Source organism: Limanda limanda, chromosome 2, assembly GCF_963576545.1.
Source record: "Limanda limanda chromosome 2, fLimLim1.1, whole genome shotgun sequence".
Classification (NCBI taxonomy): Eukaryota; Metazoa; Chordata; class Actinopteri; order Pleuronectiformes; family Pleuronectidae; genus Limanda; species Limanda limanda.
The window spans coordinates 14,909,286-14,924,962 of NC_083637.1; the positions used below are offsets into that span (position 1 = coordinate 14,909,286).

Below are 15,677 nucleotides of genomic sequence, written 5' to 3' on the forward strand. Positions count from 1 at the left end.
AATGCTGCAAAGGAGCCTATGAATCAAATTTTTGATAAAACTATGGTTGTTTTCTATAAAGGAAGTTGCATCGCAATTTCCAATTGATAAACCAATTTTCTCTGTTACCTAGTCGAACTGGGAGGGAGCTTACAAAGTTAATTAAGGAAGCTTATGAGCTAATAAAAACGTGTCTGACCTTGTCTTTGCTGATGGTGACAGTAGCATCTGCCACGTTGAGAGCTACTTGAGTCCAGTCCTCTCTGTTGGAAGAACCTACGAGACTGTCTATAGCTCCATTCAGTATGTCCATACCTGAGGATGTGACAAAACACAAAGCACAACATTTACATTAAAACCACACGTGAAATCAAACAGTGTGTGTGTGTGTGTGTGTCTTTGTGCGTGTGAGTGTGCATGCGTTTGGCGTGTGTGTGTGTGTGCGTGTGCGTGTGCGTGTGCATGTGCGTGTGCGTGTGCGTGTGTGTGTGTGTGTGTCAGACTGACCTATAGGTCTGACCACAGGCAGCATCCCGAGGTAAAGCACCTGAAACTTCTGAACCAGCTCTGTCTTTGGTGTGGGGAACTCTGTTGGGGAGAACACAAAACATGTAATAAGTGCTTATAAGAATAAATATTCAACTTCATGTAAATAAATAATAGAAGATACACATTGACAGATATCTAAAGTGAAGCCTAGTCAGTTGTACATCTTTCACTGCTGCCGTCCTGGAATTTACATGAATGTTACCACCTTTTTGAATGAGGGATGTCAAATTCTTTAAAAGGCGATTGACTGAATAATGACTGATGTTTAACAATTCAGATTCTTGTGTTTGTTCTGTTTTGTTCAGAATTATTCACATTTTCATTCTGCCTGATAATGAAGGTCTCCCATCATGCAACACAAAGGAAGTTAACGTTTTGAGAAATTCTTAAATTTTGCTTTTGAAAGACCATTTCAAGGTAAAGCTGTTAATTACTACATGTTGTCATTTTATGAAAAGGAAACAGCTTATCTCCAATAACGTGTGCGTATAAATGACAGAGTGCAGCTGATAATTTGTTTCTCTCTGACAGACCAACAGAGAGAGAGAGAGAGCCGGTGAGAGAAAAAACAATGTGTGCTGCAGAAATAGCTTGTTACCATGTTTACGACTGAGTGAGAGATTTGTTTTTCTATTTTATAAAATAGCTACCTGTGTAAATATTGCTCCTCTAGGCTCCTACACTGTCTCCTGAAAGTACAGGAATGTTTGTCTTACTGCCGCCAACAGCAACATCCCTACATTTGTCTGGTTATATAAAAACTTGGGGAATATATTCTATGTCTACTCTGTAAATAGGACAGACTTCATCAACTCTTCTCTTTGTTACAAACGACTTGAACCATGTAGAGTTTTTGACTAATAGGAGATATATGGAGAGTTTATGTATATATGTATTAAGCATGTACATGTACACAGTTCATAGTTGAAAACAGCTATGCACAATGAAGAGTAGCAATGTGTGAAAGGCAAGAAAGAAGAAGAGTAATAAGTAACATTTTTTAGGTTTCAAAGATTAAAACAATGCATTTTGGTGACTAATACAAGAAACCCCACAGAGCTCTATAAGGCCTAATAGGGAAGTCGATCACCAACTTAAAAGTGATGGATGTGAATCTTCTGAAATATGTTTTAATGGCTCCAAATTTATCTACTGTATTATCTACAAATATAGGAAAACCCTGATTATACGAAGACCTCGATTTGCAACAACTATTTTTTAAATACTGACTTTTTTTCCCCAAGTTTCCCTGAGACGCCATAGTTCCAAGGAGAACCAAGTCGTCCTCCCTGAAACCTTGTGTAGGTTCAATATGAAATACAGTGACACATAAAAACCACTCGTATACATCTTTGTACATTATTCACACTCTCTCCTGTCAGGCTCGTGACGTCAGAGGTCAAAAGAGCTCATCATCTGTTACAGCCGTTGTTCATGGCTGTTGGACACATTTTCTCCCTGGTTCACATCTGCAGTAAAGACACTGGCAGACACTTTTAAGGGCTGACTGACACTGAAAGACTCACTGGTCCAGTAACAATACAGCTAAAAACAACCCATACTGCAACACTCTCCGTAGAGGGTATGTAACACCTGCACTCATTTTATTCGAATGAATATGTGATGTAGTGAACATTGTTTAGTCTTCAAAAAATAAGCCAACCACCTCTTTTACAAACCTAATGTCCAGAAGACAAAATTATCTTATATTTAAGCCTGTAACCATGGTATTTGTCAAACTACTTCATGTTCTTGTCTCTATTTTACTTTATTAGACTTATTTAGATTATCTTTGCTTACAAATGAACAGTGTGATGCATCCAGATTGCTAGACCTATTATCTATTAATGTGTGTCACTTCCTCTCTCAGTTTGTGAGTGGGGTGCTGTATGTCTGAAACCCACCTTGTAGAGGAAGATCGAATCCCGCCTGCATCCTGTCGTGGAGAGAGCCTCCTGCCATCGCTTTGGCATTCTTTCTCTCTGTCATTATCTGGTGAAGCGAGAGAGACATACAGGAACGTGAGGAAACTGAGCAGAAATGTTCTGACACGGAAGTGACACAGGGGAGGAGGGTGAGGAGACAAGACATACAAAAAATATGTGAGCATGTGGGAGGAAAAAGGATGAAAGCGTCAACAAGAACGGGGAGAGGGAAAAACCTGGAAGAGCTTCAACCCTGATACTGTCACAATTTCTACACAAATCACCTGGAGAGAGAGCGCATAAAACACACACACTTAAATCAGGTCACACTCCTCTTTACAAAGCAGGGTAAAAGCTTTTCCTGCAGTGTTTCTAACTAGGAGAAACACACACACACACACACACACACACACACACACACACACACACACACACACACACACACACACACACACACACACACACACACACACACACACACACACACACACACACACACACACACACACACACACACACACACACACACACAAAGAGACATAAATTATACATGTCCCTAATAAGAGAATTTGTCACAGCAAATCTGCATCTCAGCAAACCCTGCTGTGACCAATTCTTCCCATTTCCTTGTTCATCCTGTTTTGTGTGACAGGTCCGCATTATACAGATCTATAATATAGGTTGACTGGAAAATGTGGGGCAGTTGGTATTATCATGGCGGATGTGAAGGAGGACAAATGGCTCCTTCTCCCTCCAACTAATAACAAGTACAAATATTGTTTAGGTAAGTGGACCTAAAAAGGTACCGGATAAAATGTTACACTTTAACTTGAACCCTTAAAAAAGCTTTTAATGCAAAGTTGACTTGATTTCAGCAGAAACTTATGAGCCTAAATAAATTAAGAAAACATTAAAACCTTTAATTAAAATAACCTTTCCCAACACTGAATTAAAACTCTAAAGCTTTACATAAGTTTTAGTGGGGCACCAGGGAAGTACATTAATGAATAATTAACAGTATAGTGAAAAAAGCAGGGACATTAAAAACATGGTTGGTTTTCTGTTCTTCGAACCCTGTTTGCATGAATCTGTATTTGTCGATGAATAGACGTGCAAGGGAGAGGAAGCTCTCTGATAAATGTGTTTTGGAAGAAAAACACTTCTTAATAATTTAGATGCTTTTATATCTAGTTTTGGAGTTTTTGAGGAGAGCAGATACGCTGTGCAATGATTCAAATGTTTGTCTAGACCGTAGAAGAGTAAACATGATTCCAAAAAAAAATACAGGCTGTTTTGAGGAAAGGTATTACTGATATGAAAGAGAGGGCCATTTCCTTATTTTTGACAGGTTTCATTCTGTTTTGCATGAATATTTTTCCTGTCTCGAAGCCTTCCTTATTTAGTGGCAGTGGAAACGTTCATCTAACACGTTGACTCTCAATCTTGCCAAAATCCACACTTGGCCTCATGTCAGCCTCCTTCTCCTCCTTCTCCTCCTTCTCCTCCTCCTCCTCTTCCTCCTCCTCCAGCCTGAGGCACTCACCCGGGAGCAGATCTCATGCAGGCTGGTGGCGATGGCTTTGGCTGGCGTGTCACAGCGGAACACATGACATTTCAGGATCCTGGTGTTTTTATCCCTCGCCACATATGCAAAGTCCCTGGAAGAGGAAAGGAAAAAAACAGAGGAATGAATGATGAGAGGAGAGTTTGTTAGACCAGTTTTAGTTTTTCTTGAAGACAAGAGAGATGAATGATGAAGTGGTTTTGTGTGAGTGTGTGTCCAGACTGACAGCTCATGGAGACGACATGAGAGATGAACTGACCTTTATCAGTCTGATGGAGACAGGACACACACAGACACACACACACACTTGCAGGTCGATGGACCCCAGAGATCAATAGAGCAGCGTGATGTAAGAAGGAGCTGAACAGAGCGACAGCAGGGAAGAACTTTCCCCTGGGCCCACTGGAGCCCGAAAACAATTTAACTCTCGCTGAATAAAAGGAATGAAAAGAAGAAAGGAATGTAGACGGAGGGAGAGAGGAATGAAGACGTGGAATGATGTGGAGAAGAAATATAGCGGCACCAAATTAAACCAACATAGCGAACGTGCACACGCACACGCACACACATACAGACGGTTTACATCATTCAAAAAATGCAGTAAAACCCAAACTAAACAACCTCCTTCAAGATGTGTTCTTCAATATTCCAGGAAATAGGAAACGGCCTGAGGGCTATAACGAGATTTCTGAGTCCAGACCCTCAGGGAAAGTCTCCACAAGAGATTCCTATTTCTGTGGGTGTACGTACGAATGTGTGTGTGTTTGTGCATGTGTGTTTGTATGTGTGTGTCTGCATACTTTAACAAAAATTGCTTGTAGACAGACAAGGACAGAGGAGGTCACCTTCATTTCCTTGGTCTCTAAGTGAGTGGGCACAGTGCTACAGTACATCAAGGTCCACTTTGAGAATGATAATAAAATGAAGATGCTGAGGAAATTAAACAATAAGGAATGACAGAGAAGAGGATGGAGAGATACTTGAGGAACGTCTGGGGACAAACGGAAAGAATGTGTTTACCTCTCTCTGGGTCCGAGGAAGCAAGGGAGGAAAAGGCAGAGAGTTAGTAGAATACAAGAGAAAACAAATCTGTGGTACTGCAAAGGAGAAAACGACAAACTGACCCAGTGACATACATGAGGAATTAACCTTGAGTGACATATTGATTTCTTTCTCCTTATGCATATGCATGTGTGCGTGTGGGCTGAAGGGGCTGGAGCTCAGGTTAGAAGCAGCGGTGCAGGTAATCTCAATGCATACTTAACCTTGAGGTGAAATATGACAAAGCGATGGAGATTGAATGAGGTGGGAAGGAGGGAGAGACGGGAGGGATGAAAAGATTTTGACTGGTTGCTGATTGTTTCGTGTTTCCTGACAGAAATAGAAGAAATAGCCTGGAAGTTTCTTAAAGCCATACAGCCTAAACGAAGTTACTGAGAGGGAGAATGAGGGGAGTAAGGGATATTACCAGGCAAATGTGGAATACTGAGGGAGGAAATGGGGCATGAACTGCAACAATGTACATGATAAAGATGAAAGTGTGATGACGAGGGCAGAATAAAACACCCAGTAGAGGAGGAAAGATAAAAGTCAGAGGAAAGAGAGAGAGGAGGGGGTGATATCACATTTTGAATATAATCTTATGATCATGCAGCGCCACTAAAAATGTCAAGGTTGTTGTGTGAATCTGTAATCTCTGTGGCAATAATGAGTTTCGTGGCACATGGGGGGGCACTCTGATCTCCCTCACAGGTGTATCCACAGAAGTGTGTGTGTGTGTGTGTGTGTGTGTGTGTGTGTGTGTGTATTATGGGAGATTATGCCCCAAACGCTCCATAACACTGAAACATGAATAAACTAGAATGGTTGAGCACATAGCTTCCCCAAAGTCTAACAGTCCCCTTTTAACATTTTAATTCACTAAATTCTGTTTTTTATTTGGACTTTTTTCATCTAGTTTCACGAATTATTCTTAGAGAAATCAACAAACATATAGCAAAATGTCCTAACTCCCATTTTAAAGGAAGTCCTGATCCGCACGAAAACTAAATGGGTTCCTCTGTGAGTGAGGCCCCACCCCTCCACAAAATTTCATAGAAATCGGCCGAGTAGTTTTTGCATAAAGCATCCTCTTTGGCGGAAAACACATTTTACATTTTAACTATTTAAAATATAAACCTGTAGAGAGAATTTTGATGCACATTTAGTCTGAGGATGAAAACTGTTTTTCACTAATGTTGCAATGCCTAACTGCTTCAGATTTAACTATTAAAAGCTTTTCTGGGTTATTAGCACTTTCATTTTTCACACACTTGAGTTTTTAGGATAACCAAACTCCTTTATCACATCATCTCTTCATAATTAGCACCCAACCATGGACATAGCAGCACTCATGTACCCACTTCCAGTTCTTACACTCTACTTGAGTTCTTGTAAAATTGTGACCAACACACCAGTTAAAAAAACAAACAAGATAACAATCCTTCTTATCTGTAGCTTCTCTGTCTTTTCCCACTACTTTAAACTGAAACAAGTGATGTTTCTAAAAGTAAGATATAAAAAGGTATAGGGATATACTCACACTGGTTTGTTTTCTTATTTTGGCAGGTAATCCTCTGTATCTCTCAACCCTCACACCATCTATTCCTCCTGGTCCGACACACACTCCTCAACCTGTCTGCTCCACACCCAGCGAGGAACTAACCATACCTCCCCCTTTGGCAGCTTCATACCCCTCTCTGCCTCTCCCCTCTCTTCCTCCTCCCTCTAACCATCTCCTCCCCCTCCTCCCTCCGCTGCAGCTCTGGTATTCCCACTGCTCTCGCTCGCCCGCTATATGTAGATGTGGGTAGTAGAAATAAAGGTTAAGCGCTCAGAAAACCCACATTCTTTTCATCTGCAAGGATTAAGAATATACTATATGTGTGTGTATGTGTGTGTGTGTGTGTGTGTGTGTGTGTGTGTGTGTGTGTGTGTGTGTGCAAATGAGAGAAGAGAAAGATCCCTGAGGCAACAGAATTCTGCAGTTCTACCAATGCCAAAAGCTTTTAACCATGCCTCTCCTCCTGAGTGCACTCGTGCCTCTGTGTGTGTGTGTTGTGTGTGAGTGTGTGAGTGTGTGAGTGTGTACATGTGAAGCACATTTCAGCTCCAATTATACAGCAGCTACCAACCCCTATGGTCCACATCACCTGTCTGTCTCTGATAACCTACATTCCCTATCTTATGGTGCTTGCAGCAGCAGTGCAGAGCGCCCTCTGCTGGTTGCTCTGCAGCAGAAACACACCGTGCTTATTTAGAGATTAATTTGAACCTTTATATGTCAAGAGAAGACTTGTGAAGCTTGTTTGTTTTCAGTTTTCCCTTTTTACATACAAGAGCATAAAACACATAAGCAGCTGAGACGCTTCACTGCCGTGTATGAATTTGTCTCCAGTGAAGCAGGATGTGCAGAACTAAGCTGAGGTGGAAGTGAAAGTGAGGGACTGACAGTCAGAGGGGGAGTTGTAGTGAAAGAGAATAAAAGGCCATTCTCCCTCTCAACCTCTCCTCCGTACTGATGAATTCATTTTCCAATAGCATCCTCTTCATCATCAATCATTAACTTCTCTCTTCTGTCGACCGCCACGCCGACTGTCCGCCAACCTCAATCGTCACCCTGACCTTTTGTGTGATGCACCATGACTTCATTTACACTGGTGACTAATCCATCAAATAAATAATTAAGCAGCTTCACCCTAAACAACAAAAGGACATTTTCCCCTCAGTGAGTCATGACCCAGGTGATTTGTTATTAACGCTGGAATATTTTGTAATCAGTAAGGAGATGCTACAGATGATTTAGAGCACAGGAAGCGTTTGAAAATAAACATCGGACACGATCATTATTAATCGTGAGGACAAGCAATAGAGGATTCATCAATTAAAAAAAAAAACACAACAAATGAACACAGTTCCCGAGGTGACTAACCTGCCGTTGTCCCGGCCAACGCCCCAAACCCGGATACTTGCAATCGGCTGCGAGTGGAGCACACTGCGGTCCAAGGGGTCGACAAGGTTCAACATATTATTTTCCAGCATCAGGTACATGTCCTTCCCCTGAAAAACACACAAACACAAACACACACACAAATAAACTTCAGATCTCATCACAAAAACATGTCATGCTTATTTCCCGCAGTTCAGGATCTTACAAAAAATGGCGCTTGAAAAGGTCAATTACTCTCCTACTTGCCAAGTAAATATATACATATATGCGGTTGTATGCATGTATAGTGTGTCTGCATGTATGGTGTGGGTGTGTGTGTGTGTGTGTGTGTGTGGTTGTGTGTGTGTCCTTTAGCTCTGAGGGCCTCTAAATAAATTATCAAACCCTAAAAAGAGGTTGTAGAAGATGAAAGGTTATTGAAAGAGGGATGAAGCGCTCCCTCCCTCCCTCCCTCTCTCTCCCTATGTTCTGTCGCTTCACATTAAACACAACCGCCGCAGAGCCAAGGAAAGGCATTGCTCCACTTTCCTCTCATCTTTCCTCCCTCCATCTCTTGACATACATTTCAGAGGACTGCTGCCCCTGCTAACTCCTGTGGCTTTTTTCTTTGCTCCACCTTCACTTTCATATTCCTCGTTTTAATCCTGTACAAACCTTCTCTGTTGATCCTTTATTCTCACAAACTATAAACTTGCCACCCTTTATTTGGCACCCAAATCAAAACAAATATCCCCTCACAAAATGTCTGTCTCACCTCTCCCCAGATGCCGACAGTGTCTCGGATGTCGTTCTTGCAGTAGGACAGCTGTCGGATGCAGTTGTTAACGGCAACGCTGCTCTTTCCAGGGGCCAAGTCATCCTCGGCCATTTCCACCCATCCCAGAGAGCGCACTGCAAAACACTGGGGGAAACACAGAGTGATGAAACTTTTACTTTGAGTACGACCATACACACAGACTTTAATGCATGCATGCAGAATTGACTACTGTAATGCTCTACTTACTGGTCTCCCTAAAAAGAATGTAGGTCAATTACAACTATTCCAAAATGCAGCCACACGTGTCTTGATCAAGACCAGAAATAGATCCCACATTATAGCCATTTTAAAGTATGTACATTGGCTTACCCGTCTTCTTCTTAATCTATTTTGAAATCCTTTAATTCTTTTTTTAAAGCTCTCAATGTACTTGGTATTTCTCATCCATTTTTCAGATCACTGTTAGTTTTAGTGTACACTGGTAATATTTGTGGGTGACTAAAATATGAATCCCCTTTGTTCTAAATAAATATAGAGTTTTGAAGTTTGCGAGTTCTGAGGCTAAAGCCAGGGAGTTCGAACTCTTTCACAGACTAAAAGATGGATGAAGACGACAAAGCATGTCGGTAGAAAAAGGAGAGAGGAAGCAGAGGGACCCATCCATCTGACCTCATCAAGTATTCATTTGATTTGAGGAGTCCGTTCAGACAGTTCTCTCCAAACCTCAGACACCAAAGAGGTCAGAGAAGGTAGAACAGAGACAGAAGTGAGTAGCTACCACATCAACCAAGAGGATTGGTTGTGGGAGAACTGGTTTGTGTGTGGATCCAATAGACTTTTGATTTAGATTGATGTTTAATTATATGTTTATCATGTGTGAGTAGAAGTAAATTGCTGTTCATCTCGTGTTCTTTTTGAACAGCAGACACACACACACAGCTACTCTCTCCACGTTGCAAAAAGTCTGCTGAAAGTTGTGTCGCCGATCCAGACCAGCAGATGGTAGCAGCTACTTTACACATAACACTATGCAGCCTTAGGGCGGCTGTGACTCAGGAGGTAGAGTGGGTCATCCATTGATAAGCGTGTCGATGGTTTGATTCTCGGCTCATCCAGGTTACTGTTTATGCCAAAGTCTCTTCAGGCAACACTGAACCCCAAATTTTCCCAGATGGCTGTGCTGGATTATATTTCATGCAATTTATAAAAATGTGTTTCTTTGTAAGAGGTACAAGGTTTCTACATTATTTGATTTAAGCTTTGTTTAGTTGAATGGCAGCTGTGTGTGTGCACTGGATTTATCTGGTCAATTTTGAAGTCTTTGATAAACTGGAAAGAAAATGGATACATGCCAATCTTCATACAGCAGTGTGCTGCTTACTGCCATTGATGTGTGTTGAGTGAGTGTGTCAGACTGCGCCACCGGACCAGATGTCCTGAGTGCAGGTCTGTGTTTGTGTCTGCTATTCATCACAATGTCCCTGTTGCTAAGGATTGTCAATTTCTGCCAGACACACAGAGGGAAACAGACACCAGACAGCCAAATCAGCACCACGTCATCAGGCCGAGTGCTGGCTTTAAACTCTGATCTGCAATTCTTCAGATCTATTCAGGCATCTGTGAGAACCACACACACACACACACTCCTTGGAATGTTTTGGAGCAGACCAGCAATCTGCTGCGGTTCGTGACAGGATGAAATTAATCTGTGTCGGGCCGAATAAATAATTGATCTATTTTTCAGTTTAATTAGTTGGATTCTAAATTGGATTTACACCTTGGTCTGACATTTGCCAGAACCAGTATCGACTGAATGGTCCCGCCATTCCACTGAGTCATATGTTTTATTGAGACTGATGCTTGATTAAATGTTTAAATGTCTCATTTGAATCTCAAGTTTGGATGTTTAAGAAAACTCTCATTAGTGCACCATGGCCCTGTACTTCTCTATGTCACCACTGGGGGGCAGTATTGTTTCAGAGTCGCTCTCTTGCCTGACTAACTTGCAGCAACCATGATCTCATAACCCAACAGTAAACAAACAGGGACATAAACAGACTGTAACACACATGCAAGGGCTTTTCAACAAAAAGAAGCATTGTCTGCTGGGAAAACTGACTATTATACAGCATGAAAAAAGCTAGATAAGAAAGATACAAGTCTGTAACTTTAGATTCTGCAAAAGATGATTTGACACAAATAGACGTCGTGTGCAACTCTGACATATTTATAATTTGTTTATACTTTACATCAGGATAACTTGAAGAAGTTTCAATGCAATAAGCTGCTTATTTGATACAAAAACAATGAACTTTTCACCCATTTAACGAATTTGACCAAACCAGTTGATGAATTATGATGCTGCAGAATATTTTGGATTATGATTTCATCTCTTTTATTTCTAAGGCCATACATTAAAATAAAAGTGTAACATGTAATCTGAAATAGGCTTTAAAATCAATCTAAGCTGAGGAAAGTATTCCGTACCTTTGATTCTGGGTCCCCGTTGGCGTTGTTTGACTCCTCTTCTTCTAATGTTGGACGGTTCCTGAAGATGAGTTGAAAAGGTTAAGAAACGTGGAGCAGAGGAGTTTAGGATAAGACTAACAGCATCCAGTGGTGGGATGAAAATAAAGTTAATTTATTTTGTAATTAAGTATCCGAGCTTTACTTGGGCAGATTTATATTCAGCAAATATCAATCCTTTCTAATTAACTACATTTTACTATGTGTTACATTGACGTTTTTTAGGGTTAGGGTAATTAATAAAAAGAAGGGGATTGGTCCACTGATCCAATCAGCAAGGACAGGTAACATTAGACCCCGCCTCCTTCAACAAGAGCAAAGTGCACACTTACTTAAGTAAGTAAGTAAATACTTACATAGGAAGGTTAATGTGGTACTTTAACTTGAGTACATTTTTGTCTATGTATTTGCACTTTTACTAGAGTAAAATGTTTGAGTGTTTCCTTCGCCACTTACAGTGTCCCAGTGTTACCATTACAACCATTTGCTGATTTGTGTAGAAGGTTTGAGTCCTGTGTGTGAACTTACCAAAGTTACAAGGAGTCATTATACTAATAGTTGACATGAAGTCATTTCCTGAGCAGAATGACTGACTTCCTGCCTTGTCGGACCTCAATTAACTCTAACACTGATTTTACACAAGATTAGAGAAACTAACAAGAAAGTGGAGAGAGACCAAGAGCGATAGAGAGAGCTACAGAGTGTGCATCGCAAGAGTGTGTGTGTGTGTGTGTGTGTGTGTGTGTGTGTGTGTGTGTGTGTGTGTGTGTGTGTGTGTGTGTGTGTGTGTGTGTGTGTGTGTGTGTGTGTGTGTCTGCACAGGTATTTCACCTTAGCTTGAGTGATGCGTAGCGAAGCGTTGCACCCTCGAACTCCTTCAGGCTGGGGTCGGGGTTCACGGTGGCTGCCTGCAGATCCTGGTGCACACAGGGGAAATCTTTAGAGTGTAAAATGAAACCAAAATATCTCCTACATCTTTGACCTTCACCTTAAAGCCTCTTTCACACATGTGACCTGTAAAATAGTTGGAGAGCGACTTCAGTCATTCTGAAATGACTGAAAATCGGGCTGCTTTTGGTTTTAATGGCCCTTAACTGTGGAACGATCCCCCCTTAGATCTTAAAATAACAAATAACCCTGGAATTGTAGAAAGAAAATCAAAACCCTATCTTTTCAATTTAGATTTAATTTGAAAGAACAATCTTTTTTTCTGATTGGTGTGGTTTATTTTCATTATAATTTTCGACCTTTGTTTTTATCTTCTCTCGTTAAGCACCATAGCCATAAAAGGGCTGCACATATTAAGTTTTTATTATGATTATTACCATTATCATCATTATTATTCTTAGCATCATTATTCACACGTATACACAGGTGTTTTATATGAAGGGGAAAAGCATCATGCTCCCAAAGGACATTAAAGCTCCAGACGTCATTAGAGATGACAAAAGAGTTTTGTCGTCTTGGTTAAATTTTTTTGTAACTTTATAGTTGGAGGTAATGCATATAAAAGTGATCCAGATGAATTATAATAAACTTGTATTATTGTAAGAGGATATCAAACATAAATATTATTCTAACCGTGTCAATGTCTGCTTAGTGTTTGTCTTTTTGGTTTCATTTTCCGGCGACGCAGCTGGTGTGTGTCGATGTGTGTGGTATTTTCAGATGTGGAATTTCCTCTTACTCTTTTTTGTTACATTTCATCTTTCGTTGTATAAGGCCGACATACAGAACATATGAAACTCCCAGAAGTACTGCCTGGTTTTCCTTGGAATGTGGATGCTTTTCTTGCAACTACAGTTGTGGTAGATGTTCGTGACACCTCACTGTACAAGCACCTAAAATAAAAACCACTTAAGCTCCTTGTCCGACACGACTCCGATATGTATAACTGCTGTAATATTCCCAGCTTACATGTGGAAAAGGAGCTGAACAAAGGCGAACCTGGCGGAGGCCAAAGTAAATATTATGACCCCACACAGTCTATGCCAGCATGCATCCAAGCGTGGGCAGAATCCCCTTGCTGGACGGAGAAATGGCACTGGTGTGTTATGTGTAATGGGGCATGCTGCATCGTGGAAAAAGAAAGTAGCATGTACACACATACACTTGTGTGCAAGCACATTGAGATCTGTGCCAGGTAAAGAAAGATGTACATATTTTTGCCAAACAAGTACAGAAAGAAACAACCCGTTCAGTATGTTGCTACAGCCACATAACAGATGTTCTGACATATGGAGGCATAACAAGATGTTGCTGTCAGTTACTGTACATTCATGTTGAAGCATCAGCCACACATGCTTTTTGCCCAGGCAGTGAATTTCTAGCATGTGATACATAAACGCACACCCTCAAAGAGTGGGTGAAGTTAGAACAAGACTCGACGACATCGAGTGCATTATACTTGCCTTCCAAACCTCACTATCAATCTTTCCGCCAAATTCACTCCACACCTGTTTCTACACACAGCGTTAAAACACACAAACACACAAATATCGGTGGGTCAAAGGATTGGCGGTCAAAGGGGTGGGAGGGGGAGCGAGGGAAGAAAGACAGAACAAGGCTGTTAGCCCACTAGCTCACTCCACACTGAGCAGCTGTTGCAATAAGGAGCAAAACATTTCTTAGCTGAGAAGGTGTCAATCGAGAGATTAGGAAGTTTCCCCAAATGTTTTCTGCTCCTATTGAACACTCACATCACTTCTGAGATTCTACTGATTCTTGATTAGTGGAATATAAAACAAAACAGACACAGAGAACAGTCAGCACGTATTTGAACAGTGACACTTTTTTTGCAGGATTTAAAATGACACTGACACTCAGTTTTAATGTACCAATTCTTAAAATGTCCACCGACTGCTACATGACTAATTTGTCTTAATGTATCTTATGCAATTTTTTAAATGTGACCTGCACCCTGATGTGTGAAATACGGCATTTCATCCCCGTGTATTCTGTAACGTGTAATATGGACGTGAGAAATAAAGCTGCACAAAAAAGGAATCCCCAAAAATACTACAAAATAGAATTAAAAAATATAAAAAATATATAAATATTAATTTATTAAAATATATAAATGTGTTGCACTCAAGCCCAAATATTCTTGATCCCCACAATATTTCTGCATGAAAAACTGTTTTATTCCATGATTGCACAAACTGTTGTAATTTTTTATAGAGCTTGTCCCTTGTGTGCATTAGGCCGCACTGTTACCTCACATCATTGAAATCAAATGTGCGGAGAACAGAGCAAAAACAAATGACATGCAACTGTTCAAATACTGACTGCACTGATGTGATACAGGTAGATCATACATCCTATATAAACAGTAATACACACACATACAGATGCTGTGGGAATAATTTGTGCCCTACACACACATTTACGCACACAAAGAAAAATAATTAAGCTACTGAGTGGCCGGTGAGGAGGGGAACACAATACGGAAAATTGTAAAGTGCCTCACCTTGTCCTCATCTTCATGATGCAGAGAGTGACACTCCGGATCCGACGCCCCCTGCAGAGATGTGGACCGAGGCTGAAGAGATAAACAGAAAGAGACAGAGAGAGATGACGCATTAAAAAGTGACCAAAACCTGCCTGGTGACAGTTTAGAGGCATCGACTCTACGTCTGTCTCTCTTCTGGTTTTGGCAGTGTTGTCACTGGCTCACACTCGAGCAGTCTTCAGGTCAGCTGCTCTAGATAGATGTGACAGGACGAGATCCTGACAACATCAGTCCATTCTCACTGGATCGATATTTTATCTACACCGCACTGCCCTCGATAAATCTCATCTCTTCTCCCTCCATTTCCCTCTATCCTTCTGCATGATTGACTGATTGATGGAGTGCTGCTTTCCTGCATTCTGAAGATAGATTGGAGCATTTTTGCCCCCCCCTCTGCCCCACTCTCTATACCAGGCTGTCTCGTTGCATATTTCAGTCTTCCACTAAGCTCAAATAAAAATATAGCATCAGAAAAATATGATCTCCAATCCGAAATTCAACATAGAGACCACATCACCTGCCTTTTTCAAAAGATACAAAAAAAAAGAAAAAAGCACAGTGTGGAAAAACATGGCTTCTTTTACTTACAAAGTAGCAGCTGTTGACAAATCCACAGGAGGGGATGGTGATTTCATTAGAGGAGAGAGGCTCCACTGAACTGTCCGAGGTGGTGCTGCCCGAACGAATTGACGACCTGAAGAAAACCTCTGCTTGGCACATCTGCATGCGTACACACAAAAAAACACGGTTACAAGAAATTGACTCATAACAGATACGATTTATACAAAGAGTTGACATTTTTAAAGTATTGTTATCAGTTGTATAGTTTCATCCGAGGTCAGGAAAGATCGTCTGAGATGTAACCCTCCATATCTGGG

At 41.0% G+C, this 15,677-nt stretch overlaps 1 protein-coding gene across 2 annotated transcripts in view; it reads right to left on the reverse strand.

The window, feature by feature from the left end:
- apbb2b (amyloid beta (A4) precursor protein-binding, family B, member 2b) overlaps positions 1-15,677 on the reverse strand; it is a 51,148-nt gene that overhangs the window by 6,063 nt on the left and 29,408 nt on the right. The window contains exons 6-16 of one of the 2 annotated variants that reach the window (XM_061090583.1): positions 15,388-15,519; positions 14,758-14,829; positions 13,700-13,750; positions 12,120-12,205; positions 11,250-11,310; positions 8,760-8,906; positions 7,988-8,115; positions 3,997-4,111; positions 2,433-2,520; positions 487-567; positions 179-294 (exon numbers count right to left, since the gene is read on the reverse strand). In XM_061090583.1, the coding sequence (XP_060946566.1) occupies positions 179-294; positions 487-567; positions 2,433-2,520; positions 3,997-4,111; positions 7,988-8,115; positions 8,760-8,906; positions 11,250-11,310; positions 12,120-12,205; positions 13,700-13,750; positions 14,758-14,829; positions 15,388-15,519 (1,077 nt within the window). The remainder of the gene's footprint in view (positions 1-178; positions 295-486; positions 568-2,432; positions 2,521-3,996; positions 4,112-7,987; positions 8,116-8,759; positions 8,907-11,249; positions 11,311-12,119; positions 12,206-13,699; positions 13,751-14,757; positions 14,830-15,387; positions 15,520-15,677) is intronic. The other variant, XM_061090574.1, reaches the window with a different exon arrangement.